Source organism: Fistularia commersonii, chromosome 9 (genome assembly GCF_037954325.1).
Source record: "Fistularia commersonii isolate RoL2024-O1a breed Wild chromosome 9, RoL_Fcom_v1.0, whole genome shotgun sequence".
NCBI lineage: Eukaryota > Metazoa > Chordata > Actinopteri > Syngnathiformes > Fistulariidae > Fistularia > Fistularia commersonii.
This window is the reverse complement of record NC_141292.1, coordinates 18,366,964-18,391,933: the sequence shown is the minus strand read 5'-3', so window position 1 is coordinate 18,391,933 and position 24,970 is coordinate 18,366,964. Positions and strand designations below refer to the sequence as shown.

Here is a 24,970-nt window from a genome sequence, read left to right as displayed (position 1 = left end):
TAGCTGTAGTTGTCCAATCATCTGGAAGCTCACCCTGACCACCCAGACCCTTTCTCAATTCCTCCCAGAAAACCATGCAACACTCCTCCCTTTTCAGCTTCCACCATTTTGTCCTCTGCTCTGCCTTTGTCCTCTTCATCTTCCTTGTCACCAGAGTCATCCTACAAACCACCATCCTATGCTGTCTGCCTACACTCTCACCTACAACTACTTTGCAGTCACTGATCTCTTTCAGGTTACCTCGTCTATACAAGATGTAGTCTACCTGCGTGCTCCTACTTCCGCTCTTATAAGTTACCCTATTTTCCTGTTTTTTCTGGAAAAAGGTATTCACTACAGCCATTTGCATCCTTTTTGCAAAATCTACCACCATCTGTCCCTCTGCATTCCTATCCTGGATATCAAATCTGCCCATCACTTCTTCATCCCCTCTATTGCCTTCACCAGCATGTCCATTGACGTCTGCACCAATTATCACTCTCTCATTTCTGGGAATATTCTGCATCACTTCATCTAACTCATTCCAGAACTTCTCCTTCTCTTCAGATTCACATCCCACCTGTGGGGCATAGCCACCAACAACATTGAGCATCACACCTTCAATTTCCAGTTTCAGACTCATAAGTCTATCTGACATTCTTTTCACCTCTAGGACGTTCCTAACAAACTCCTCCTTCAAGATAACTCCTACTCCATTTCTCTTCTTGTCAGTACCATAATAGTACAACTTAAAGCCTGCTCCTAAGCTTCTAGCCTTACTACCTTTCCACCTGGTCTCCTGGACACACAGTATATCCACCTTCCTTCTCTGCATCATTTCCACCAACTCTCTACCTTTTCCTGTCATAGTCCCAATATTCAAAGTCCCTACTCTCAGTCCCAGACTCTTTCCTTTCCTCCTCTCTCTCTGCTTCCGAACACGCACTCCTCCTCTTCTTCTTGTTCTTCGACCCACAGTAGCCCAATTTCCATTAGTACCCTGTATGTCATCAGTACCAATGGCGGTCGTTGTTAACCCGGTCCGCGACCGATCCGGTATGGTATAGTTATGGTTGACTCGCATGTTTGGTTTTGGCAAAAGTTTTACGCCGGATGCCCTTCCTGACGCGACCCTCTGCATTTATCCGGGCTTGGGACCGGCACAGGGAGACACTGCTCCGTGCCCTCCCAAGGCAGGCTTGGAGAGAGACAGGCCAGTGCCGCCCTGTGGCTGCATTGCGGCCAAGAGATGACGCTACTTATCTTTTAACGTCGAACGTAGTTTGAAGTGCACCTCCGGACGCCAGATGGCGCTGCAGCTGCGGCCAGACAAAGGCGTCTGGTCGGCACCAAAGAACAACGCCGGGGGACTTCCGGTCTCCGCTGTCTGTAAAAATGGCGGACACGTGTGGGCAGGTGCTGCTGGGCTCCGGGCTCACCGTCCTCTCCCACCCGCTCATGTACATCAAGGTCCTGGTTCAGGTGAGGAGCGGCGGACCCGTCGGGCTCACGCCAGGCGAAGGCGTCCTCCGCCTGTCCCGCACACACCGGAAGCTGCGGCTTAGCCGGTCCGCTGGCAGCGGAGTCCGGTGGCTCGGACTGTCACCAAACTCCCTCTGGAAAACCTTTACTTTTGTGTTGCCTGGCGGTAGAACCGGATGCTCGTGCATGTTAGGACGCGACCTGACAGCCGGTTCGAATCCCTGACGCGGACGCTTCATTACGGCGCGCACGACGTGAATCTCAGCGCCGGCGTTCCGGCGTCAACACGCACGGAGGTTGTCGATTCCGCCGGCGTCCCGGTGACCTTCCTTGGCCGGGACAGTGGAGGCTGCGGCTCCCGACTCCGTTGAAAACCGGACTTTTCCCAGTGCGGTTCCACCCGTGCGCGACCTCGAGATCTGTGTTTAGTTTGTTTGAAGTAAACTTTATTGAGCCGACAGCGAGCAGGTGGGCACGCACTTGACACCCCCCCTGCAAACCGTCGTCTGTGAGCGTGTGCCAGGTCGCGGTGGACCGGGCCGACGTGTCGAAAGGTCACGTCAGCGGGAACCGGCTTTCAACCGCGTCCGCTGCGTCCGGTTGCAGTGGTAGTCCCTTCCGGCTGGATTTGTAGTCCTGCCCGGTTGGATTTGTAGTCCGGTGGGACGGGTGACACCTAGCTTAGGCCACCATGTCTGGCTAACTGGCTAACATCCAAGGGGGTGTCTTCACGTCTTCATTGATTTTTATTTTTATTTTTGCACCATCGAGCATTTTAATTAGCAGGAAGAAATCTGCATCAGAGCACACAAGCTTGCGTGTGTGTGCATGTAATCATTTGCCATGCCCCCCCAGGTGGGTCACGAGCCGCTGCCCCCCACCCTGGGAAGGAACCTGTTCGGCAGGCAGGTGTACCAGCTGCCGGGCCTGTTTGCTTACGGTGAGTCCCAATCAGTATTGATTTCCGAAGGTTATTGATACATTGATAGCCTTGGCAGGGTCCTCAGGGGGGCATGGGAGTTTGCCCAAACAGTTTATATGGGTTTTGTAGACCTGGAGAAGGCATTCGACCGTGTCCTGCGAAAAATCCTCTCGGGGGTTCTCTGGGAGTGTGGGTTACCGAACCTGTGTGATCGGTGTTGGAGCTTGATCCGCATTGTCGGTTGTAAATTCGACCCGTTTGCGGTGAGTGGTGGACTTTGCCAGGGCAGCCCTATGTCACTGATTCTGTTCCTAACTTTTATGGACAGAATTTTTAGATGCAGCCAGGGCGTCGAGGAGATCCGGTTTGGTGGCCGCGGGATCAAGTCTCTGCTTTATGCAGATGATGTGGTTCTGTTGGCTTCATCAGGCTGTTATCTCCAGCTCTCACTGGAATGGTTCGCAGCCAATTGTGAAGTGGGCGGGATGAGGATCGGCACCTCCAAATCCGAGACCAAAGTGCTCAACCGGAAACGGATGGAATGCCCACTCCGGGTTGGGGGAGCGGTTCTTCCCCAAGTGAAGGAGTTCAAGTATTTCAGGGTCTTGTTCATGAGTGAGGGCAGGATGGAGCGGTCGATCAACAATCGGATTGGTGTGGCGTCTGCAGGGATGCGGACTCCGTACTGGTCTGTCGTGGTGAAGAGGGAGCTGAGCCAAAAGGTGTAGCTCTCAATTTGCCGGTCGATCTACATTCTAGCGTAAGAAGATGTTTGGATGATTCAATGTTTGTGCGTGCGTGCGTGCGTGCACCCTTCGCCTCCGAAGTACAGTGTACTTGCAGGTCATGTGACTCACAGGGTTAAAGTCAGGGTGGAGGTTTCAGTTCTGTTGATGATTGATCGATCAATTGACTTATTTATTTTATTTTTAGCAAAACACATCATCAAGATCGACGGGAAGGCGGGTCTGTTTAAGGGCCTCGGACCCCGGCTGTGTGCTGGCACTATCGGCACGGTTGTCCACAGTCGGGTGGCACAGGTGTGTGTGTATGCGTCGCCATAGAAACAGCGATAATGCAATAACAAACAGTAATGTAGTAACGCGATAGTAAGAGCACATTGCTGCAAGGTAGGATGATGCCTGGTTTTATTTTGAAATCCCCTCAGCTTCCTGTCTTTTCATGTCTCTTCCACAGAAATGTCAGGAGCAACATCCACTGAAGGTCAGCTGATCAAAGATGGCCGCCTGTTATGCAGCGGGAGGCCATGGTCAGCTGACAGGGGGGTGTTTGCTGTGTTTCAGGTGCTGGGGGGGCAGGAGAAGACTGCCGAAGGGTCACTACAGTGTGTTATAAATGAGGTAGTGTGTGTGTGTGTGTGAGAAGCTGTTTGCTGTCAATCGCTCTTGATCTGCTGATACATTATTATTGCCAGTTACATCTGTGGGGGGTCATGTAACTGCGACACACACACACACAAACCCTGTTTTAATTGACATACATACTTGATGTTGCCTGTAGTGTGTGTGTGTGTGATCTCTCTTCTTTTGCCCTTGGAAGCCAAACAGGAAGTTTGAGTGTAACCTTTCAGAGTAACAGCTTGGTGTTGTGAACATTCTCGTTGTTCTTGGTGTCTGCAGACAACCAAGGAGATGTTTGCCCGCTCCTGCGCCACCATCGTCACACACCCCTTCCATGGTATGCCCACCGTTTCCACGGCAAAACTTATGTCTGCTTCGCACGCTGTGTCTGGAAAGGGGTGTGCTAACGCGCTAATGTCTTGCTGGGATCACCCTGATATTAGGCTACGTCTAGTGTAGCATTTTGCTAATGTCTAACGGTGATCACTGTGAGGTCATGCTAAAGTTTCGTGAGGCTAACACTGAGGTCATCCAAACGTTGTCTTGCAGTGATCACTGTCAGTTCATGCTTGCATCTGATTGGGATCACCATGAGATCATGCTATCATTTAGTTGAGATCATACTAACATCTAGCGGTCATGGTAACGTTATGCTAACATTGTCTTGCAATGATCACCTTGAAATCCCGCTAACGCTATGCTAATGTTGTGTTGCAGTGATCACCCTGCGTTGTATGGTCCAGTTCATTGGGCGGGAGGTGAAGTACAGGTAGGCTTCCTGCGGGGCTGGTAGCAGACAGGAAGTGATGTCATGAGGCTGACACTGTTTCTTCTGTAGCGGCGTGCTGGACTCCATCCTGACGGTCTACAGAGAAGAAGGCATGCTGGGCTTCTTCGTGTAAGCCTCCTCCTCCTCCTCGCACCTCTGCAAGCTCTTATTGTGAAAGTCCGCTCACCTGTGTGTATGTGCAGGGGTCTGATTCCTCGTCTCCTTGGCGACGTCCTGTCCCTATGGATCTGCAACCTTCTGGCCCACTTCATCAACACATACGCCATCGACGACACGGTACGAGTCGATTGGACAAACGGGTTGAGGGGAGGGGTGAGTCATCCAATCATAGCACTCCATGAGGAAAACACCTGTGTGTGTGTGTGTGTGTGTCTCTCGGTCTCGACAGATGAGTCACACGTCTGAGATTAGGAATTGCTCGCAAGCCGTGACAGGGGTGAGTCCTCATCTCAACCATATTCACCTCCATCATCTTCAGCTGTCCTCACCTTCCTCTTCTTCTCTCCAGTTCTTCGCCAGCATGGTCACCTACCCTTTTGTCCTCGTGTCCAACCTGATGGCCGTCAACAACTGTGGGTGAGTGGCTGTCTGTCAATCAATTCGGGTTAGGGGGCAGGGCTTAGATGGACAGCGTCTCGTGACTTCCTGCGTTCCAGGCTGGCGGGCGGCCTGCCACCATATGCCGCAGTGTACCCCACCTGGGTGGACTGCTGGAGACACCTAAGCAGAGAGGTAAGAGAAAGGAACCCCCCCCCCACAGGAAGTGGCGGCTGCAGGCCCTGCCCCCTTTCTGGCTGACCGTATGTCTTTGGTTTCTAGGGAAACATGAGCCGGGGAAACAGCCTGTTTTTCCGGAAGCTTCCAGCGGGGAAGACGTACGCCATCGAGCAGAAGAGGTTTTTCTAGGAGGTGCCCGTTGATGACCACACCCCCACCCTTTTTTTGTATGCACTTGTTTACTTCTTGACCTTTGACCTCCGGGGTTCGACACATCAGGTTCCTCGTGGATAAAATCAATTTCCATGACAGTCTGAACAAGTGTCGGGTGGGGGGGATCATGTCAGTGCCCCTCCCATCCCCATGTCTGTATATGACCCCCCCGTGACCTTTCAATTCTGACCCTCCAACCCCCCCAGTCTGCATGTGGTGCCGTCTAACTTTACTGACCGAGTGGGACCGTCTGTGTAACTAGTGTTTGCTCGTGCACGAGCGCCAGTGAGCACTTGCACAAGTGCCAGTGTGCACGTGAAGGTGCCCCCCCCCCCTCCCTCCCCGCCCAGACTAGCCACCTGCTTGTAACCGCCCCCTTTTGAACGAATCAATAAAAACTGCTTTGTCTTTTTCGACTGTGCCTCGCTGGTGAGGGTGTGGTTTCTGCCAGGTCACCGTGGAAACGTGACTGGCGCGCGCTCTTGTGTATGTGACGACACCGTCACGGTGTTGGACAAATCCACTCCAGTCACTCGGCTTTCCCTACCTGTAGCTTGTCTAAGAACAGGTGGAGTACCTCAGGGCTCTGTTTGAGGACCATGCCACTTCCCCCAGATGTTTCCTCAGCTGGAAGTGGAGATGGAGGTGACCTGACACCATCTGCCGTCTCTACTTCCGCCGTCATATTTGCCTCTCCATCCCCCTGCTCTACAAACGCCCGGGGTGTGACTTGGAGCCGCCCCAGAGGTGAGAGGCGGGGCTTAACATGGACGGGTCAGCCATCAATCACTCATCCACTTGGGATTGGGTGGTTGAGAACGTGGACCTACAGCAAGTGTCTCCTGCCTTCCCACATTTGTGTGAACAGAGGTCTTCTAAGGTGTAACCTGCAGAGGAGCACGGAGAGAACTGGACACGGCGGTTCCATCGTATGGAGACTTGAGCTTTTATTTGAAGCAGATGCAACATGAGGGGGCAGAGCCTCACGAGGAGGAACCTGGGGCCTTGCCATCCTCAGGGGGTTGTCCGGCGCTATGGTAGGTGGAGATGTGCAGGTTCATGTCCTTGCGGTTGGTGACGGAGTGTCCACACTGCACGCAGCAGTAGCGGCCCTTGGTGTGCTCCCACAGGATCCTCCTGCAGGCTGTCCCTGGGGAGGTCAAAGGTCAGCACGAGATTCCAAGAGACCCCTATGACGGAGGGGAAGCTGCTCACCTTGGTTCTTCCTCCAGATGGCAGCAGACGGCTGGGGGGAGCCGGGGCTGCCAGGGGCCTCGGGGACGTCCTCCTCCGGGGGGCCCGCCTCTGCCACGGGAGGGGGCGCAGACGGCGCCGGGGGGATGAAGCGAGGAGGGGCAATGAGGGGGCGAGGTGCTGCAGGCAGGGGAGGGGCCGCTAGGGGTGCGTCAGAGGTCACCGGTGGAGGGGGCTCCACTTCCTGTTGCGGGGGGGTGAGGGACAGCGGGGGAATCTCCACGGGCTTCACTTTACCCCGGGGCACTTTGGAGCAGGTGTGGAGATGGGTGAGGAGGCCGCGGTAGGACCGCAGCTTGGTGCGGCAGTTCTCACATCTAGATACACAGACACACCTTTAAGGACCTGTACCAGGACCAGAACCTGCAACAGGTGTGAAAGACTCACAGGAAGTAGATGTTAGGTTTGTGGTGGTGTCTCATATGCTCCATCAGCCTCTGCATGTCTGGGAAGGAGCCACTGCAGCCTATGGAGGAACACATTAGGACCTTCCCTGTGGGGGTCAAAGGTCAGTTACCAGCGCAGCTACACACAATTTTGTGTCAGCAGCCGGCGCTCACCAGGGACAGACTGCGCAGGGATGTCGTGGTCCTGGATGTGGCCCTTCAGGGCGGCGGCGTCTGTGTAGACCCTCTTGCAACCGTACAGGGGACACGGTAGCCTCTTGCTCCCTGCTGGGGAGTCAAACTACATAACTATCCCGGGAAAGGGACTACAAACATGGAGGGTTTTCTCTGCTGTCAATCATGATGCATCAAACTGCGATCAGGGGGTCTACCATACAGGATCCAGGGTTCTCCAAGTTCCATTACAACAGGTTGGATCATTTCATGTGTTTAACCAGTTTTACTATTTTTATTTGACTATATAAGAATTGATGTTCGTTATTGGATCTATAGAATCAGGAATGAGTCTATCAGAGGGATGGCTCATGTTTGATGTTTTGGAGAGAAGGTCAGAAAGGCCAGACTGAGGTGGTTGGATCATCTGCAGAGGAGGGATGGTGAATACATTGGTGGACAGACGCTGGAATCTGAGCTGCCACGCAGGAAGTCTTGAGGAAGACCAAGGAGATGATTTATGGACGTAGTGAGAGAGAATATGAAGGTAGTTTGTGTGAGAGAGGAGGATACTGAGAATGGGGTTAGATGGAGAAGGTTGATTCGCTGTGGTGACCCCTGAAGGGAAAGAAGAAATTGGATGTGGCGTCTTTATTTCCTCAGAGGAAGGCATTATTAATAAACCCTTTTAAAATGATCCTGTTTTTTCGGGTGTTAATAAGTACCTGGCTTCATTATGATTAATTCTAAATAATTGAATTAAACCGTTACAGACATATGCTTCTGCCACGCCCTCCAAAATCTTAGCACTGGGAAGGCTAGCGGCAGAGCATGCTAGCCGGCTAACTAGCTTTGCCGCATCACTCATCCAGCGAGCTAGAAGTCGCAGGTTATCCATCTACCTAGCTTAGTCAATGGCCGCCTCAGCTTAACCGGCTAGTTAATTTAGCCGCGAGCTGCCTCACCTTACCCGACTGGCTAGGCCGAAAGGATGAAAGATGCCGGGGTGAAACACGAACCTTCGCTTGTGTTTTCGGGAGCCTGCATCGCGGTGCCAGCGGAAGACATGGCGGCGGGAGTGAAGCTGTCACACACCGCGGACACATATCGACGACGCACCGGCGAACAATACCGGAAGTAACCCGGAAATGACGTTCCGCTTGATATTTACCTCTTAATACCTTTTTAGAGGAGAAATCTAAACTCAATAAAAGTAAAGCTAAATTGAATATATAGCTCCAAAGAGATTTAGCAATATTAGGCCGGATGTACTTGACCAAAATGGAATGTTTATCTAGATGTATATACCCAACGTATTCCAATGCTATTCCAAATCAACTCATAAAATCTATTAACCAAATAAATTTCAACTTTATCTGGAGGAACAGACCACATTATTTAAAAAAAAAATCACATATGGTGGAAGAAACAAGTGAAGGAGGGCTGAAAGTGATTGATTTGGACTGCCTGAATGGGACATTGAAGGTGAACTAGTTGAAATCCTGGATCAAGCATTAGCATTCTTTTTGGTATTGTATTCCAAACTACTTATTCAACAAAGTCGGTGGCATAAGTCTTCTGTTTATCTCTGACTTTGATATCAACAAGATTCCTGTCAAATTTTCAGAGTTCCATAAGCAAATATTATTGTACTGGAAAATGATATATGTACACAATTTGTCACCACATGGTACAATAATATGGAATAATAGATATCTACTGCATCGCAACAAATCTCTACTTTACAAGGAATGGTTTGAGAAAGGTAAATGGTCAATAATTGACTTGATGGATGACAATGGCGGTCTTTTAGACTATGAAGAATTCTGCACCAAAATCAGCATTAACCCTTCCATATTAGAGTTCACAAAGTTAAGTAACGCACTATCTCGGCAATTTTTATTCCTGACCAAAAATATCATGACGCACCAAACCATACAACCACAGTTACTCCCACTATCACTCCAGGAAATCTCTAATCAGGAAAGAAAATTCAGCAACTCCTTTATTAGGAAATGTTTTACCGAAAACTTATTCCCTGGACGTCAAAGAAAAAATAATATTTTGAATAAATTTGATAAGGAATCGATTGTCAAGCTGCAAACTATTTATCTGACTCTACCCATACCCCCCAAGGCAAGACACCCATGATTTATTCATTGTATTTGTTTTTATTTATTTTTATTTATTTTCTTTTTCTTCTACAATTAAACATTTATCATAAAAATGTAATACAGTTAACTCGTACAGTTAAGTGATTGCATACAAAACGCATGCCCGTATGTCCTTATGCTTCCTCATCCCTGTTTGTATCATTGACATTCGATTCTACTTTGCCATGTTTGTTTGCACATATTTTTAAAACTATACATGTTTTCAATTAAAATTTGTATTAAAAAAAAACCTTTTTAGAGGGAAAAAAAAAATCAGCGCCCAAACAGAAGCCACTGCACACAAACAACCCTTCCAAGGTTTAATTAACTAAATATAATAGGTTTATAGCTGGCAAGGGGCACTTTATGAGCAATGTCGTATATTTGAACGCGAACACAGAGCACTATAATCCCATGAGGTGCCATGACTATCCCAAAATCCATTGCAAGATGGCAACACAAAAAGTGGTGCTCTCTATTTATTTTAAATAAACTGGAATTAAAAAGATAACATTGGATGAGAGATTTAATACATGTAAACTTTTAATTGGCATTTGATGTACATTAACATTCAACGTTTAATTTCCCAGGGGCACAAAGAGCCTGGTTGGTTTTGAAGTTTTTACACTGATGCCTCCTTTGTCGCTATGGCAACATGGTCAGTGGCCCAGGGTGGGCAGGATCTGCTGGTAGACCCGCTCCAAGCCCAGGTCCTGGAAAAGTTGGGTCAGCTGTGCTGGAGACTGGTAGCTGCTCAGGTGCAGGCCCTGCAGACTGACAGACACGATGAGCGGCAACCTGGGCATGCGTGTGTGCATGTGTGTGTGTGTGTGTGTGTACCTTTGCTCAGGTGAAGAAGTAACAGGCTCTTCGATCAGCACCTTCATCATCCTCTCTTTGCACTTTCTGCCAGAGGAGTCAATATCCACTTTGGCTGTCTTCAACAGGCGGCGGAACTCCTAAGGAAATGACATAGTCAATGACATCATCATCAGGTCAGTGCCTAGGTCAGATCCTGCATGCACCTTGATGGAGGTCCGTGGTCCCAGCAGGACTAGCAAGATCAAGGGGCCCTGGAGTAGGTGGACCTCCAGGCCCTGCTGCAGCGCCCAGCGCCTCAACAGGCCCTGGTAGCGTGCCGGAGAGCGCATGTGGTCCAGCTGCAGCACCGCCACACACCGCTCCTCCTCCTTCTTGTCCTCCAGAACCCCCTCAGGCTCCTCCAAAGGCTGTTGCTGCACATGTTAGGAAATAAAGGCTGTTTTCAACATGACATCACATTTTAAAAGGTCGTCGTCACCGTGAAAGTGCTCACCTACAGACAAGATTCTTTTAAAGTTTTAAAGTTTTCAGGCGTTTTTAAAGTTTATAGAAGGTTTTGAAAGTTTGTGGACATTTTTGAAATAAGTATTTGAAGTAATTTTAAAGCAATTGTTCACAAACAATTGTTTGCGTGTGTTCACAAACTTTCAACACCTTTTAAAAATGCTAAAAAAAAAAAACGTAAGAACGTTAAAACACGTACCAATGCATTTGAAAAATATTTGAAGGAAATTTCAAAAACTTAAGTTAAAAAAAAATGATTTTTTTGGAAAATGTTTGTGAACTTCAATAAAGAACTTGATAAAAGCGTTCACAAACTTTCAAGAGTTTATGATAAATTTTTCAAGAAAATTCTTGAAACATTTGGGAAGTATTAAAACAATCTTAAACGTTTTTGAACATTTTTAGAGGGTTTTGGAAGTCGGTGAAGGCATCTTAAGGTATTTGAAAGATTTTGAAAATTGGTGAAGGAGCTCAACTGCAGACATCGCCCTTTCGTGAAAGGGCCTCTTCATTTTTAAATGAAATACAGGCCTTAATTTTGAAATTGCACCTTTACAACGGAAGTGTGCTTTTACTGTGAAGGTCTGACCTCCAGCCAGTGCATCAGGCGGAGCAAGCCGGGCTCGTCGGCCTCTGCAGCCTCGGCGGCCAGCTGCTGCAGCCGCTGCCTGATGCCAACGCAACGCGTCCTGGACACACACCCTGAGCGCACACACACCCCCGGGGGTTCCGAGGGGTACGATGGGGGCAGCTGCAGCAGCAGGGTCACCTCAGAGCCCCCGGCCCCCCCAAGCCTGGACAGCACCTCCAGCAGGAGACCCTCCTCTATAACACACAACACACACTTTTGTAGAAGCACATAATCACAGATTACGCACACGCTCACACACACACAGACTCACTTGAGCGGCGGAGGACCTGGAACTCTCCGTCCCTGCAGTAGATGGCCGCCATGGCGGACACTTCCTCCAGGGCGGCCTCCGTCATGACGGCCTCCATCTCCTCATCCTCCTCCGCCGCCGCCGCCGCCATGACAGGCTCTCCATCTGTCCGGCATTGCGGTCCTCCTCCTCCCCGTCCGTGTGGAAACACGAGTGAATGTTTGGTTCCGCCCCCCTCGCGGACGCCTACATACTGGTGGGAGGAGCCTGGAAGGTTGTTTAAGTATTTATATTATATAAAAATCCTTAAAACTTATGGAAAAATACAAAAACCAGAAAAAAAATACAGTTTTATGACTGAACGTCCTTTTGAACCACCGAGTTAAATACATACTATAGTCCCCTTGCCATTTATTTATTTTTAATAATTATTATTTTATTTATTTTTATTTATTTGTTTTATTTTATTTTGTTTTATTTGTTTTTATTTTATTTTTTTCTTATAGAATTAAACATTTCTTACACACCTTTAATCCCGTTAACTCGTATGGTTAAGTGATTGCATACAAAACGAAAGTCCTTTCGTCCTTATAGTTCCTCATTTCCATTTATATCATTCAATTCTATTTTGCTATGTTTGTTTGTACATATGTAAATCTGTTTATACTATTTATGTTCAATGAAAATTTGTAAAGGAAAAAAAAAAAGTCCGGGGGCTGGAAGGTTGTGTAAGTATTTGAAAGTACAATACATATTGTATTCCCCTTGCCATTTTTTATCATTACATTTTTTTTAATTTATCTACATATTTTCTTTTTTTTTATTTTAATTAGATTTATTTATTTATTTTTCTAGAATTAAACATTTCTCACAATCTTTAAATCTTGTTCACTATTTGCAAATACAGTAGTTAATTGCATACAAAATTGAAGTCCTTTTGTTTCCTCATTGTCCGTATCATTGACATTTGATTCTATTAGGCCATGTTTGTTTGTACATATGTATTATCTGTTTATACTATTTGTTTTCAATAAAAATTTGTTTAAAAAAAAGGATTTGAACGTTATCAAAAGTTTGTGAACATATTCCAGTGTTTGAAACCTTATGGAATGGTTTTTGAAAGTTGGTCATGGGAATTAAACAATGTTCACAAACTTTCAACACCTTTTGAAAACTCTAAAAAAAAGGCCTTAAGACGTTAAAATAAAATGTAAAAAATCAAGTATCAAAATAAAAAAAATATTTAGGAAAACATTCGCAAACTTAAAAAAAAAAATCCCAAATCTTTCACAAACTTGTTAAAAACGTTGAAAAGTCTTTGTAAGTATGTGAATGTTTTTTTTAAATCTGTTGAAAAGTGTATACAAGTTTTTGGAAAGTTTTAAAAATGTTTTCAAAGCTCTTTTAAAGTATTCAAAAAGTCAAACAGGCAACCACCTCCACATCCAGGAAACCATCTCCACCTCCAATGGACCACGCCTACCTCCAGGGGACCATCTCCACCTCTAGGGTGGCACCTCTAGGGGGCCATCTCATACTCCAGGATTCCCTCTCCTCCTCCTGGTTTCCACCTCCACCTCCAGTGGACAATCTCCAGGGGACCATCTCCACCTCTAGGGAGTCATCTTCACTTCCAGTGGACCACCTCCAGAGGACATTTTTATCCTCCAAGGGACCACTTCCACCTCCAAGGGACCACTTCCACCTCTAAAGGACTACCGCTACTTCCAGGTTACCACCCCCACCTCTAGAGTGGCACCTCTAGGGGGGCATCTCCTCTCCCAGGGTTCCTTCTCCTCCTGGTTTCCACCTCTACCTCTAGGGTACCACCTCCACATCCAGGGCACGATCTCCAGGGGACCATCTTCACCTCTAGGGAGTCATCTTCACTTCCAGTGGACCACCTCCAGAGGACATTTTTATCCTCCAAGGGACCACTTCCACCTCCAAGGGACCACTTCCACCTCCAAGGGACCACTTCCACCTCTAAAGGACTACCGCTACTTCCAGGTTACCACCCCCACCTCTAGGGTGGCACCTCTAGGGGGGCATCTCCTCTCCCAGGGTTCCTTCTCCTCCTGGTTTCCACCTCTACCTCTAGGGTACCACCTCCACATCTAGGGCACAATCTCCAGGGGACCATCTTCACCTCTAGGGAGTCATCTTCACTTCCAGTGGACCACCTCCAGAGGTCATTTTTATCCTCCAAGGGACCACTTCCACCTCTAAAGGACTACTGCTACTTCCAGGTTACCACCCCCACCTCTAGGGTGGCACCTCTAGGGGGGCATCTCCTCTCCCAGGGTTCCTTCTCCTCCTGGTTTCCACCTCTACCTCCAGGGTACCACCTCCACATCCAATGGACCACTTCAACCTCCAGGGCACCATCTCCATCACCAATGGACCACCTCAACCTCCAGGGGACCATCTCCAACTCTTTCTCCTCCAAGGGACTACTTCCACCTCCAAGGGCCCACCTCCACCTCTAGGTTGTCACCTTCACCTCCAGGAGACCATCTCAACCTCTAGGGGGCCATCTCCCCCACCTGGTTTCCACCTCCAGTGGACCACCCCCACCTCCAGGGGACCATCTCCACCTCTAAGGGGTCACCTCCACTCCCAATGGACCACCTCCAGAGGACATCTTACTCCTCCAAGCGACCACTTCCACCTCTACAGGACCACCTTCAGGTTACCACCTCCCCCTCCAGGGTTGCACATCTGGGAGGATCATCTCCTTTTCCAGGGTTCCTCCTCCTCCTCCTGGTTTCCATCTCCATCTCCAGAGGACCTCCTTCTCTTCCAGACGGGGCGGGCGGAGGCCCCCCGGTCCTCCCCCCGTGCCGCAATGGCCCTGCGCGGGGACCCACGCGTCCTCCTGGGGTCCGACTGAGTCAAAGATGAAGATGAAGATCAATCTCCATCGTCGTGACACGGCGACTGCGCGCCTGCGCAGTCTCCTCCTTGCAGCGCGCCTTCAAACCGGAAACCAAAACTTTTTTCACGTCGAACTTTTTTTTCCACTTCGCTGAAGGCGGAAGCAGAAGGGGGAGGGGGAGGAGGAGGAGGAGGAGGAAGGCCCAGTCTCGGTTCCGTTATACGATAGTTCCGCCTCCGCCCGGTGTCCGCGGACGATCACGGCGGGAACGGAGCGGCTGCCGGTGCTTCATCATGGAAGAGGTGAGCCGTGAGTGTGTGTGCGTGTGTGTGTGTGTGTGTGATGGAAAAAGTAACGGGACAGACACAGAGGGAACCGGGTGCGCCTTCCCCCCTGGAAGTTCCCCCGGTGAACTCCGGTGCGGTGGCGGAGGGTCGCCCGGTGTCGTTTCGGTTCCCGGTACCGGATCCGAGCACCTGTTCACCTGTCTATCAGCAGCATCTACTTGTTGCCGCCTAGGGCTGGTGCTGCGGGCCAGAACCCCTCCCCCGGAAACACCGGAGCCCCCGGTTTCGTTCGGCTCCATCACCGGGCCACATCCTTGCATGTAACGGGTAGACCGTTAAACGTGAGGGCACGGACTTTTCCGGTGTCACTGGGATCATGGGGTCGATGAAAGTCCGTTTCCGGTTATTTCGGTGCCGAACCGGATTCCGTCACAGCACCGAAAGCCCCAGTGGAACCCCGGTGAGGAAGGCCCGATCCGTCTCTGACAGGGCGGCGGGCAAAACCGCCGGTACGTGAACGGGGATCTACGTGAGGCCGCTGAGGGTTCGACTCCGGTGTGACAGCGGGATCACGAACCGGACCCGGAAGTAAAGTTTACGTGTGTGTGTGTGTGTGTGTGTGTGTGTGTGTGTGTGTGTGTGTGTGTGTGTGTGTGTGTGTGTGTGTGAGGGAGAGAGAGAGAGAGAGACGGGCGCTCTTTGAGACAAGAGGAAGTGAGGAGAGGCCCAGCCGCGCCCGCTGACCCCCCCACCCACACAAACAACACAACACACACTGCTACACACACTATGACACACACCCTGACTTCAACTTCGGCACACACTACAACAGGCTCCCTGAAACCCATCTCTCTCTCACACAAACACACACACACACACACCACAACACACCCTGACTACCAGACACACTCATACCAAAACAGACACATACTCTGACTCCTATTCACACACACACACACACACACACACGCACGCACGCGCGCGCAAACACACACACACACACACACACACACAAAACGTCACTGGTGTCCAGGTCAGATGACCCATGACTCATTCAGTCAGAGACCCCAATGTCTGCACTGTGTGTGTGTGTGTGTGTGTGTGTGTGTGTGTGTGTGAGAGAGAGAGAGAGCGAGAGAGAGAGAGATAGACCCTCCAGACCCCTACATTCTACCAGCATCAGAACACAACCGAGCCCTTCATCGTATGCCATCGTCAGTATGTGTGTGTCGTCAGTGTGTGTGCGGGTCCTCATTGTCTTCAGAGAATATCTGTGTGTGTGTGTGTGTGTGTGTGTGTGTGTGTGTGTGAGTGTGTCTTCAATCTGTTTCTGTTCTCAGTGTGTGTGTTTGAGTGTGTGATCACAGGGTGGATTCAAGCTTGTCATCAGAAAATGTGTGTTCTCAAAGTATGTGTGTGTGTGTGTGTGTGTGTGTGTGTGTGGGTTCATCTGTCAATGATGTAGAAAGTCAAAGTCAAATGTCAATCACTGATGCGAACATGTATCTCACAGAAATGCTAAAATGCATTTATGCTTGGCTACTGTCGCTAACATGTTTCTCTTTCACTGATGCTAATAAGTGCATCCGTTATCGATGCTAACATGGGTCTCTCACTGATGCTAACAAGTGCATCTGTCCCTTATGCTAACCTGCATCTCTATCATTGATGCTCATGCGCCTCTTTATTACTGGCTCCCTGAAACCCACTGATGCTAATAAGTGCATCCGTTATTGATGCTAACATGGGTCTCTCACTGATGCTAATAAGTGCATCCGTTATTGATGCTAACATGGGTCTCTCACTGATGCTATCAAGTGCATCTGTCCCTTATGCTAACCTGCATCTCTATCATCGATGCTCATGCGCCTCTTTATTACTGATGCTAACATGCATTTGTACGTGATTCCAGCATATATCTCTATTATTGACGCTCAACACATCTCTATCACAGATGCTATCAAGTGCATATGCCAGTGACGCTAACATGTTTATCACTGATGCTAGTGAGTGCATCTGTGATTGATGCTAACATGGATCTCTAACTGATGCTAACGAGTGCATCTGTCCTTGATGTTAACATGCATCTTGTGTCACTGATGCAAAGAGTGAACCTGTCACTGTCGCTAACATGTTACTCTTTCACTGACGTTAATGTATATCACTTATGCTAATGAGTGCATCCTACGTTGACGTCAGCATGGATCTCTCACTGATGCTAGCAAGTGCATCTGTCCCTGATGCTAACATGCCTTTTTCTTACAACACTGGTGATTTTGTGTGCGTGTGTGTGTTATATCACTGCCTGGACTTTCATGCCTCCCCCTCTTCCTCGGGGGGGGGGGGGTTAGTTTGGCCAGATGTTCATTCCAGATGCAAGGATGAAGGTGTGTCTCCTCATTCCGTCTAAGTCACATATGGCGTTGTCCCAATGTTTTCAGAACATTCCTCCAGCAGGGTACGTTGTCCTGAGGCTCCACACACACATCCTCCATTATTGTAGTTGACCAGATGTCACAGTTGATTGGCCGGTCTGGGCGTGAGACATCATCGTGCATGCCCAGTGACCTCACTGGGGTTCGTGGACGTGACAGTGACTCTCATCAACATGAATTCACTTCTTGTCATTTGAAAGTCCAGACATTTGTGTGTGTGTTTGCGTGTGTGTGTGTGTGTGGGGTGGGGTGGGGGGGGTGGGGGGGGCAGAGAGCTCAGAGGCCAGAGTGTGAAGCAGACCTTCGTGATTAAGAACAGTCATCACCACTTTTCAGTCATAACTTTTGTCTGTGTGTGTGTGTGTGTGTGTGTGTGTGTGTGTGTGTGTGCGGACCGTCAGCTGAGCCCTGACTCATGGAAAGTGCGTCCGTGTCAGTTGGGGGGTGGAGGTTGTTTTCCAGGGTGGGTGGAGTGTGTCCAGCGGCTGCAGCTGCAGGGAAAATGGAATGGCGGAGGATCACAGGGAGAACCTCTGGAGCACCGAGGCCAGAGAACATCTGGAGAACATCTTCAGAGCTTCTATAGAACCTCAATAGAACCTCTAAACAACCTTTAGAGGGCCTCCAGAGGACATTTATAAAACCTCTATATTTCCCATGCAGGACCTCTTATCATGAGATCACTGTGTTTTGGTTTGTCATCATGTCTGTCAATATTTGTCACTGAGTGTTTTAATGCTTGCGTGTGTTTGTGTGTGTGTTAGGGAGTGTGTGTGTGTGTGTGTTTCGGCGTGTGTGTTTGTGTCAGTCTGTGTGTGTGTGTCATGTTGTGTATGTGCTTGTGTGTGTCCCTCAGAGAGCCCCCCCACCCCCTCCCGGAGGTGTGAAGTGGACCTGTGTGAGTCAGGAAGTGAAACACACACATGTAAATGTGCAACAGGAAGTGAGCGCTTGCTGGGGAACAGAAGCAGAAGTGTGTGTATTGTATGATGTCAGAGATCACATGACTCCAGGAGTCAACCACTGCTAGTATAGAGGAAGCAGGCAGACACCCGGAGCTGTCTGTCTCTCTACCTGTCTGTCTGTTTCATTGATTATTGATCCGCCTTCCGTCCGGTTCTCTGGTTGCCGATCGATCTTCTCGGTGCGCTCAATGTTATTGATAAGGTGTCTCCTGCAGGGGAAGGCGGGCTGGGTGAAGAAGGCTCCTGGACGCCTTCTGGCCTCCTACAAGGACAGATACATTCTCCTGGAGAGTACACACCTGCTGCTCTACGACAGCCAGGTAGGGACACACACACTCTCTCTCTCACACACTCTCTCTTTCACTCTATCACTCACTCACAAAGACGCCCGGTGACCCCCCCCCCCCCCGTCCTCCAGGAGCTTAGGACCTGCCTGGAGAAGCTGGATCTAGAGAACTTCGACCGATGCCAGGAGCTCAGGAGCCAGTTCACCAAGAAGCAACGTCTGATTCTGGTCCACTGCCCCAAGGCCAGTCAGAAGGTGAGGGACCCACGGATCAAGGTCCTTTTCTGGAAGGCGCCCGACTGAGCTCAAATGCTGCGGTGTTGCAGGTCCAGGACGTGAAGCTCCAGGTGGGGAGCAGCGAGGAGAAGGAGGCCTGGATCCAGGCCCTGAGCGAGGCCATCAACCGGGCCAAGAACAAAGTCCTGGACCAGGTAAGGAACCTTCTGGCGCCTCAGGCTCTTCCCCGGAAGTACTCGCTGAGCTGGCTGTCTCCCCAGGTGACCGTAGACAGCAGCAGCAACCTGGAGCACATCACCAGGACCCGGCCCAAGGGGAATCGGAACCGCCGGCCACCGACCCGGATCCACATGAAGGAGGTTGGTGTGTGTGTGTGTCCCATTGTCGCCATTTAAACCCGACCCGATCCCCTAATTTCTGTCCTCTCTCTAGGTGGCCAACCTGTCATCCGACGGGATCCTGCGCCTTGACCTGGATTTGGTTGACGCCATGATGCCCAACGGGAGCCGGGAGTACATTAACGTCGAAGTCGCCAGAAACCCCGCAGGAATTCCATACAATGGGCAGAAGCAGCTGCAGCCCGGTGACGAGGAGGGGGGCGCTCCTCAGAAGAAGAAGGTTCTCAAACCCCCTATGCCACCAAACAAGGTCAAACCCATGGCCGTGCCAGAGAAGGCAGTGGAGGTGGAGGACAGAGGAGAGGAGGTCAGTGGGAAAACTTGGACTGCAAAGGTCTTTCTACCCGAGCAGATAATGAAGCAGCAATGTAAGCCGTTACGTGTCTTCTTATGTTCTCCAGGCCCAGAAGCCCCCGGTGGCCGTGTCCGAAGAACCAAAGCTCTCCGTACTTGAGGAATCTACAGGGGACAAACCAGAAAAGAGTCCCGATGTGAGTAAAAAGACTCGTCCGCCCCCAGTGCCCCTGAGCAGACCCGCCACCAGCTCCAGCGGTCACCCTCCCACCCCTCCGTCCAAGGAGAAGAAGCCCACCAGTCCTCCTGCCGAAACCAAGCACCAAGTCCAGGACACCCTGGAGGAGGAGGAGGAGGAGGAGGAGGAGGGGGAGGGGGGGACCTCTGCAGAAGAACACGAAGGTCCACATAGGGGTGATGAAGAAGAAGAAGTAAAGGTGCACAAAGACGCAGATGAAGAACCCTGCCTTCAACCACATGTGCCAGAGCCAGTCAGAAAGAGTCCATGTCCTCTGCGTCCTGAACAGGAGTCTTCAGGAATACCTGAGCCCAAGATGCGGGACATGGAGGAGGACACAACTGAGCACAATGATCCCGGTCCAGACGTTGAGTCCTCCTTGGACGCCCCCCTCAAGGCAGACCAGACCCGACCGGACTGTGACGTTCCGGAGGTGGTGATCTCTCCAGAGGATCCCGACAGTCAGCTGCTGAGCAACCAGCTGGGCGAGGAGAGCACCGGGGTGGAAGAGAAGTCGCTCGACAGCGGCCAGCACTCCGACTCAGACAGCGAAGTGTCGACGGCTGAAGACACGCTGGCGGCATCCACCGCCGCGCTGAGAGGGAGCAACGCCCTGCTGGACGTGCTGGACAACAGCGACGACGACGCTCAGGGCAGCAGAAGGTCAGGAGCAGAAGGTGTCACTGACAGGTCCAAGGCCCAGCGGTTGAGTTTGAATCTCAGACAGTGGACCAAGATCCGGTCGGCCTCCTCTGACAACCTACTATCCAGTTCTTCGCATGGCATTCAGAGGCGCCACACCAGCACCTTGACCAAGGATGTGATGAAGCTGGAGACCGAGGTGTGCCTGGAGATGGAGAAGACCAACTACCTCCTGAGCAGAGCGTCCAGACCTCAGGGCGCAGACGACTCGCCAGAGGACCTGCTAGCTGAGGCCATGGAGAAGCTGAAGAAGGCAGACTGTGTCCTCAGGGAGGTGAAGAAGCTGAGCTTGTTGAAGAACACCACCAGGAACAGCTTGTGAGGGTCTAGCTGGAGTTGGCAGGATTTAGGTCTTGGGCTTATGGCCTCTTACTAACTGTCCATCTTTGGCGGCGTCCGGACAGCAGGATGCTGTGACAAGTAGAAGGTGCATTTTGACCAACAGCAACCCAGGACTTCAAAGAATTTGTCTTGAGGGTCTTCAAGGGTTCCTGTCCAGTGGTTTTCACCGCAGCCTGAAGACCCAGGAAGATCTCACAAGTCTGTCCGTATTTTCTAATCTGTGTTTTGCGGAGATCTTGCCGGGTCTCCTCCTCAGCAACCGTCCCAGACAAGCCCCTCCCTCTGCTGCATCTGTCTCCGCCCCCCAGCGACGAGGACAATTAAGAACAGGTCCTGGTTGCAGGTCCTCCTCCAGCACTTTAGGCCCCACCCCTTAAGCCCCCTTTGGAAAGAACTGCCGCTGAACCCAGAACTGTAGTTACACTGGAGTTTTTCTCAAGGTTCCTGGTAAGTTTCCTGTGGTCGAGAAGTACCCGATACACTTTGGACTCCTCCTGCCGCCAGAGCGAACAAACATATAATTACCCCTTTATTACCCTTTTTGATGTTGCCCTGTATCTTCATAATGATCACCTGGAAGCATCCCTCAGCCACGATGTTCTCCACCCTTCTCCTCTCCTCCTCTGAGGAGTCGCCCAGGAGATGTCACCTAGTTGGTACTCTTTGTATGTTTTGTGTGAGCAAAAAAACCTAGACGGGGTAAAGCGAAGGGTTCTCCAGATGGGAATGAAGAAGGGGGTGGAGGTCCGATGAGTGACAGGAGCTCCCAGATGGAGAACCGACGGTTGAGACGCAGATCTAGAAACAAAGATTCATGAAGGTACCTTTTTGTGTAGACAGAACTGTCCTCCCAAGCAAGCTGGGTTCTCCACTTTGGGACCAAGGTACATGATCCGTTTGACTCCATGATGCCTACGGTGTCTGACGTGCAGAATGTCTGAGGAGAACTGGCTTGACCTGCTCCCAGAGGTCCAGAAGGACAACTCTGCTGTTATGGCTCCCCCATGTAGTTCACAATCTCAGTCAACAAGCCATTGCTATCACACTGTACTTACTCACATAGGTTAGGGAACCCATCAGATGTTCTCCAGGTGAACGTCCAATGGACATTGGAACGTTCAGACCTTCTGTTGGGTTCTATGTTCTGCTATGTTCCTATTCAATGCCAGTAGTGATCTGAGGACCCTAGGAGACCCGGGTGACATGTAGTGCTAAGGTTCCACGCGGTTCCCCACCTCCCCCTCCTCTTCTTCTTCTTCTCCTCAAGGTTTGTCACTGACAGTTGACTACAGTGAATGTTCCCTCTTGCAAGGTTCGCACTTCCATTTATTCCCTGCTTTGCGTATACTGAAGCCAATCGTGACAAGGTTGAGGCTTAACCCGGACAGTCAGCTGTCTATCACCAAAGCATTCACCCTCTCATTAACACCCACGGACTATTTAGTCTCCAATGAACTGCAGGAGGAACAGGGAGACCATGTAGAACACTGGTAGGAGAACCCGGTGGCTTTCAACAAAGACACTGATATTGCCACGTCCCCCTGTAGAAGATCTGGTAGAAAATGAGCTACCTGTGATTGACAGGTAACCAGTCCAGGTTAAACCCTGCTCCTTAACCCAATGACAGCGGGATGAGTCGTGCAGTGAGTAAATGAATGAACAAGTGAACAATGGACAAATGTAAATAAATGGATAGATAGATGAACAAGTTGATGGATGGATGAATGAAAGTGAATAAATGAATGGATGAGTGAACAAGTAAATGATTGAATAAATGGATGGATGGGTGAATGTACAGATGTATCAGTGGATGCTGAGAGTGAGTGAATGAATAGATGGATGGCTGGGTAGATGTATAGATGGATGAATGATGGATGGATGGATGATGGGGAGAATCTTTGGATGAACGAGTGAATGAATGAATCCACACCCAGCAAAGGAAGATCTCTGGGAAGTTATACTTGGGTTATTTTATGATGACAGTGTCAGGTTCTCATCTCCTGGATGAAGGTTTGGAGGTGTGGACGAGGAAGATGGAGTTGTGCGGCTGATGGTGTCCTGTGAGCTTCTGCCTGAATAAAAAGGGAAACTGCTTCTGACGTGGTTCTTCATTGTTAGCCGGTGTTATTCTGAGAGGACCTACAGGAAGTATCAGGACCTTCACACGCTTCCATCGCCCGTCCACGGAGAGACACGAGGGCTGCTGAGTAAGAGGAGGTAGAGAAGAAGAAGAAGAAGGTGCAGATGACTACTTGTGTGAGTATATCACTGGTTTGTGGCGCCCTGAGGAAACCAGGACACCTCTCCACATGCACATTTCACTGGACACATGCACTACACGCGTGTCCACGCACCTGGGCACATGCGTGTTGTACCCGGACATTTGCACGTCACCTCGACATATGCATGGCTCACCTAGACATGTGCACGGCTCACCAAGACACGTGCACTAAACACCTGGACACATCCACAGCTCACCTAGCCACGTACACACCTTGCATGGCTCATCTAGACATATGCACTAAACATCTGGATAAGTGCATGGCTCACCTAGACACATGCAAACCCTACATGGCTCACCTAGACACATACGCTAAATATCTGCACACGTGCACAGCTCACTTAGACATGTGGACTAACAATTGGCTACGTGCACGGGTCACCTAGACAGGTGCACTAAACACCTGGACTCTCGCTCAGCTCACCTAGACACATGACCACCATGTATGGCTCACCTAGACATGTACACTAAACACCTGGACACGTGCACAGCCCCCCTAGACTTGCACGACCTACCTGCACCCCAAAAAAAACATGCACGACACACCTGTTTGTATGCATGTTATACCTGCACATGTGCACGACAAACATGTCCACGTGCATGTGGTCATTGCTGCTGCTTCTGTTTCTAAAAATTACATTAAGTTTATTTTTCCTGCACAGAATCAATAAAACCCTCTTGGGTAACTGGATACACACACACACACACACACACACAAATACACACATTTAACAGTATCATTAATGTGTCTGTCTGGCTGAGTCCGAGCCCGGCCCACTGAGCCTGACCCCAGTGTGTAACTGACTGGTTAGATTTGATTGACAGAAATGTCGTCAGGTGCAGGGAGTGAAGCCCCTCCTCCCAACTGAAGCCCCGCCCCTTTCTACAAAGAGCTCCGCCCTCCTCCACCATGAGCCCTCAGGGGTCTCAGACTCGCAGTCCGCGGACCGATTGCGGCTCTCGGAACAATTTTTTGTGGCCCTCTGCCTGAAATCAAATCTTTGGGTTAGTGCGGCCCGTGCATTTTTTTCTCACATGCATCTGGGGGTGGAAAGAATGAAAAAGTAACTTTGCAATGTATTATTTGCATCAAAATTTGAAAACTAAATGACCTTTTTGATGACATCTATTGGCATTGTTAAAAGGATCTTTTCTTTTCTTAGTTCTATAAAAAACACAAAAATGATCGCAAAAACATGGGCAAAATTAAAAAGATTTATTTAATAACCAGAATAGCCCACCAATAGCCTTGTAAACATTATACCTCCTCTCATACAGTACATGCTACCAATCAATTTTCTAAATCTAGTAGCAATTCTAGTAGCAAATTTTCCCACAGTAACAAGATTTTCTCTTTTAACTCAAAAATAGGGTGTAATTTCATCAATTCTTGTTTAATATTCATTTTTTATGTTAATTCATCATTTATTTTATAGAGGAACAGTTCATTACATATAAAGATTTTTATAATAATCAGTTTACCTCCTTTACACAAAAACAAGGAAAAATTGGGACTTAATGTTGCTTCTAGGTAAGGATTTTACTGGACATTGAAATTAAGACGTATGTGCCCCTCGGACCAAAATGAGTTTGACGCCCCTGCCCTATATTATCCGCAGCCGCTAATCCCAGCCGCAACATACAAAGACAGACGACATTCACTCACTCAATTGGGGCACTTTTTCCCAATTTTTTTTCCAATTAACCTACTGTGGGGGGAAAAACCCAAGCAGACACAGGGAGAACATGCAAACTCCACACAGAAATGTCCCCTTGTCGGAATTAAAATCAAGGTCTCCCGAGCTGTGAGGCCGAAGCGCTAACAACAGCGCCACCATGCAATAACATAACATCTTATCAAATTATATAATATTATCATATTATCTTTTATTATATTGTATTATATTGAATTATATATGATATTACATTTCATGTTATATGTATATAAACATACATGCAGACTTCTATCATCTTAATGTATACACACAC

The 24,970-nt window shown here is 49.4% G+C and overlaps 4 protein-coding genes across 8 annotated transcripts; 2 read left to right on the top strand and 2 right to left on the bottom strand.

Moving 5' to 3' along the window:
- Window positions 1-1,329: 1,329 nt before the first annotated feature.
- mtch2 (mitochondrial carrier homolog 2) lies at window positions 1,330-5,885 on the top strand. Its single transcript, XM_086152965.1, has 13 exons — window positions 1,330-1,461; window positions 2,317-2,401; window positions 3,317-3,423; window positions 3,581-3,607; window positions 3,688-3,744; window positions 4,024-4,081; window positions 4,462-4,513; window positions 4,583-4,642; window positions 4,717-4,810; window positions 4,923-4,970; window positions 5,043-5,110; window positions 5,191-5,266; window positions 5,354-5,885. Exons 1-13 carry the CDS (start codon window positions 1,375-1,377, stop codon window positions 5,438-5,440), a joined length of 906 nt encoding a protein of 301 aa, XP_086009091.1. The 5' UTR covers window positions 1,330-1,374; the 3' UTR covers window positions 5,441-5,885.
- Window positions 5,886-6,393: 508 nt separating this feature from the next.
- LOC147231533 (zinc finger protein 414-like) lies at window positions 6,394-8,384 on the bottom strand. 2 transcript variants are annotated; one of them, XM_086152969.1, is made up of 5 exons: window positions 8,298-8,384; window positions 7,279-7,392; window positions 7,106-7,211; window positions 6,680-7,035; window positions 6,394-6,614 (listed from the first exon to the last, which is right to left on the bottom strand). In XM_086152969.1, the coding sequence occupies exons 1-5, from the start codon at window positions 8,344-8,346 to the stop codon at window positions 6,448-6,450; spliced, it is 792 nt and encodes a 263-aa protein (XP_086009095.1). In that variant the 5' UTR covers window positions 8,347-8,384; the 3' UTR covers window positions 6,394-6,447. The 2 variants fall into 2 exon arrangements, with proteins under 2 accessions (XP_086009095.1, XP_086009096.1); XM_086152970.1 differs by having other exon boundaries at window positions 7,279-7,389; window positions 8,298-8,363.
- A 1,567-nt stretch (window positions 8,385-9,951) lies between these two features.
- rwdd3 (RWD domain containing 3) lies at window positions 9,952-11,851 on the bottom strand. Of its 2 annotated transcripts, none has more exons than XM_086152967.1 (5): window positions 11,660-11,851; window positions 11,347-11,582; window positions 10,457-10,666; window positions 10,272-10,390; window positions 9,952-10,198 (listed from the first exon to the last, which is right to left on the bottom strand). In XM_086152967.1, the coding sequence occupies exons 1-5, from the start codon at window positions 11,787-11,789 to the stop codon at window positions 10,186-10,188; spliced, it is 708 nt and encodes a 235-aa protein (XP_086009093.1). In that variant the 5' UTR covers window positions 11,790-11,851; the 3' UTR covers window positions 9,952-10,185. The 2 variants fall into 2 exon arrangements, with proteins under 2 accessions (XP_086009093.1, XP_086009092.1); XM_086152966.1 differs by having other exon boundaries at window positions 9,952-10,205; window positions 11,660-11,850.
- Window positions 11,852-14,671: 2,820 nt separating this feature from the next.
- On the top strand, window positions 14,672-22,795 carry plekho2 (pleckstrin homology domain containing O2). 3 transcript variants are annotated; one of them, XM_086152964.1, is made up of 8 exons: window positions 14,672-14,818; window positions 18,419-18,523; window positions 18,622-18,744; window positions 18,816-18,920; window positions 18,987-19,085; window positions 19,159-19,431; window positions 19,526-19,615; window positions 19,946-22,795. In XM_086152964.1, exons 1-8 carry the CDS (start codon window positions 14,810-14,812, stop codon window positions 20,678-20,680), a joined length of 1,539 nt encoding a protein of 512 aa, XP_086009090.1. In that variant the 5' UTR covers window positions 14,672-14,809; the 3' UTR covers window positions 20,681-22,795. The 3 variants fall into 3 exon arrangements, with proteins under 3 accessions (XP_086009090.1, XP_086009089.1, XP_086009088.1); XM_086152963.1 differs by having other exon boundaries at window positions 19,526-19,855; XM_086152962.1 differs by having other exon boundaries at window positions 19,526-22,795.
- Window positions 22,796-24,970: the final 2,175 nt, after the last annotated feature.

Bases quoted from the DNA above. Each gene is read 5' to 3' on its own strand.
- mtch2 (XM_086152965.1), top strand. From the start codon at position 1,375: ATGGCGGACACGTGTGGGCAGGTGCTGCTGGGCTCCGGGCTCACCGTC. The intron at 1,462-2,316 runs GTGAGGAGCGGC...ATGCCCCCCCAG, and splicing joins ACATCAAGGTCCTGGTTCAG to GTGGGTCACGAGCCGCTGCC. The intron at 2,402-3,316 runs GTGAGTCCCAAT...TTTTATTTTTAG, and splicing joins GCCGGGCCTGTTTGCTTACG to CAAAACACATCATCAAGATC.
- LOC147231533 (XM_086152969.1), bottom strand. From the start codon at position 8,346: ATGTCTTCCGCTGGCACCGCGATGCAGGCTCCCGAAAACACAAGCGAA. The intron at 7,393-8,297 runs GTTCGTGTTTCA...TTGACTCCCCAG, and splicing joins TCCCGAAAACACAAGCGAAG to CAGGGAGCAAGAGGCTACCG. The intron at 6,615-6,679 runs GTGAGCAGCTTC...TGACCTCCCCAG, and splicing joins CATCTGGAGGAAGAACCAAG to GGACAGCCTGCAGGAGGATC.
- rwdd3 (XM_086152966.1), bottom strand. From the start codon at position 11,789: ATGGCGGCGGCGGCGGCGGAGGAGGATGAGGAGATGGAGGCCGTCATG. The intron at 11,583-11,659 runs GTGAGTCTGTGT...TGTGTGTTATAG, and splicing joins CCAGGTCCTCCGCCGCTCAA to AGGAGGGTCTCCTGCTGGAG. The intron at 10,391-10,456 runs GTGCATGCAGGA...TCATTTCCTTAG, and splicing joins GACCACGGACCTCCATCAAG to GAGTTCCGCCGCCTGTTGAA.
- plekho2 (XM_086152962.1), top strand. The intron at 18,745-18,815 runs GTGAGGGACCCA...GCGGTGTTGCAG, and splicing joins GCCCCAAGGCCAGTCAGAAG to GTCCAGGACGTGAAGCTCCA. The intron at 18,921-18,986 runs GTAAGGAACCTT...CTGTCTCCCCAG, and splicing joins AGAACAAAGTCCTGGACCAG to GTGACCGTAGACAGCAGCAG.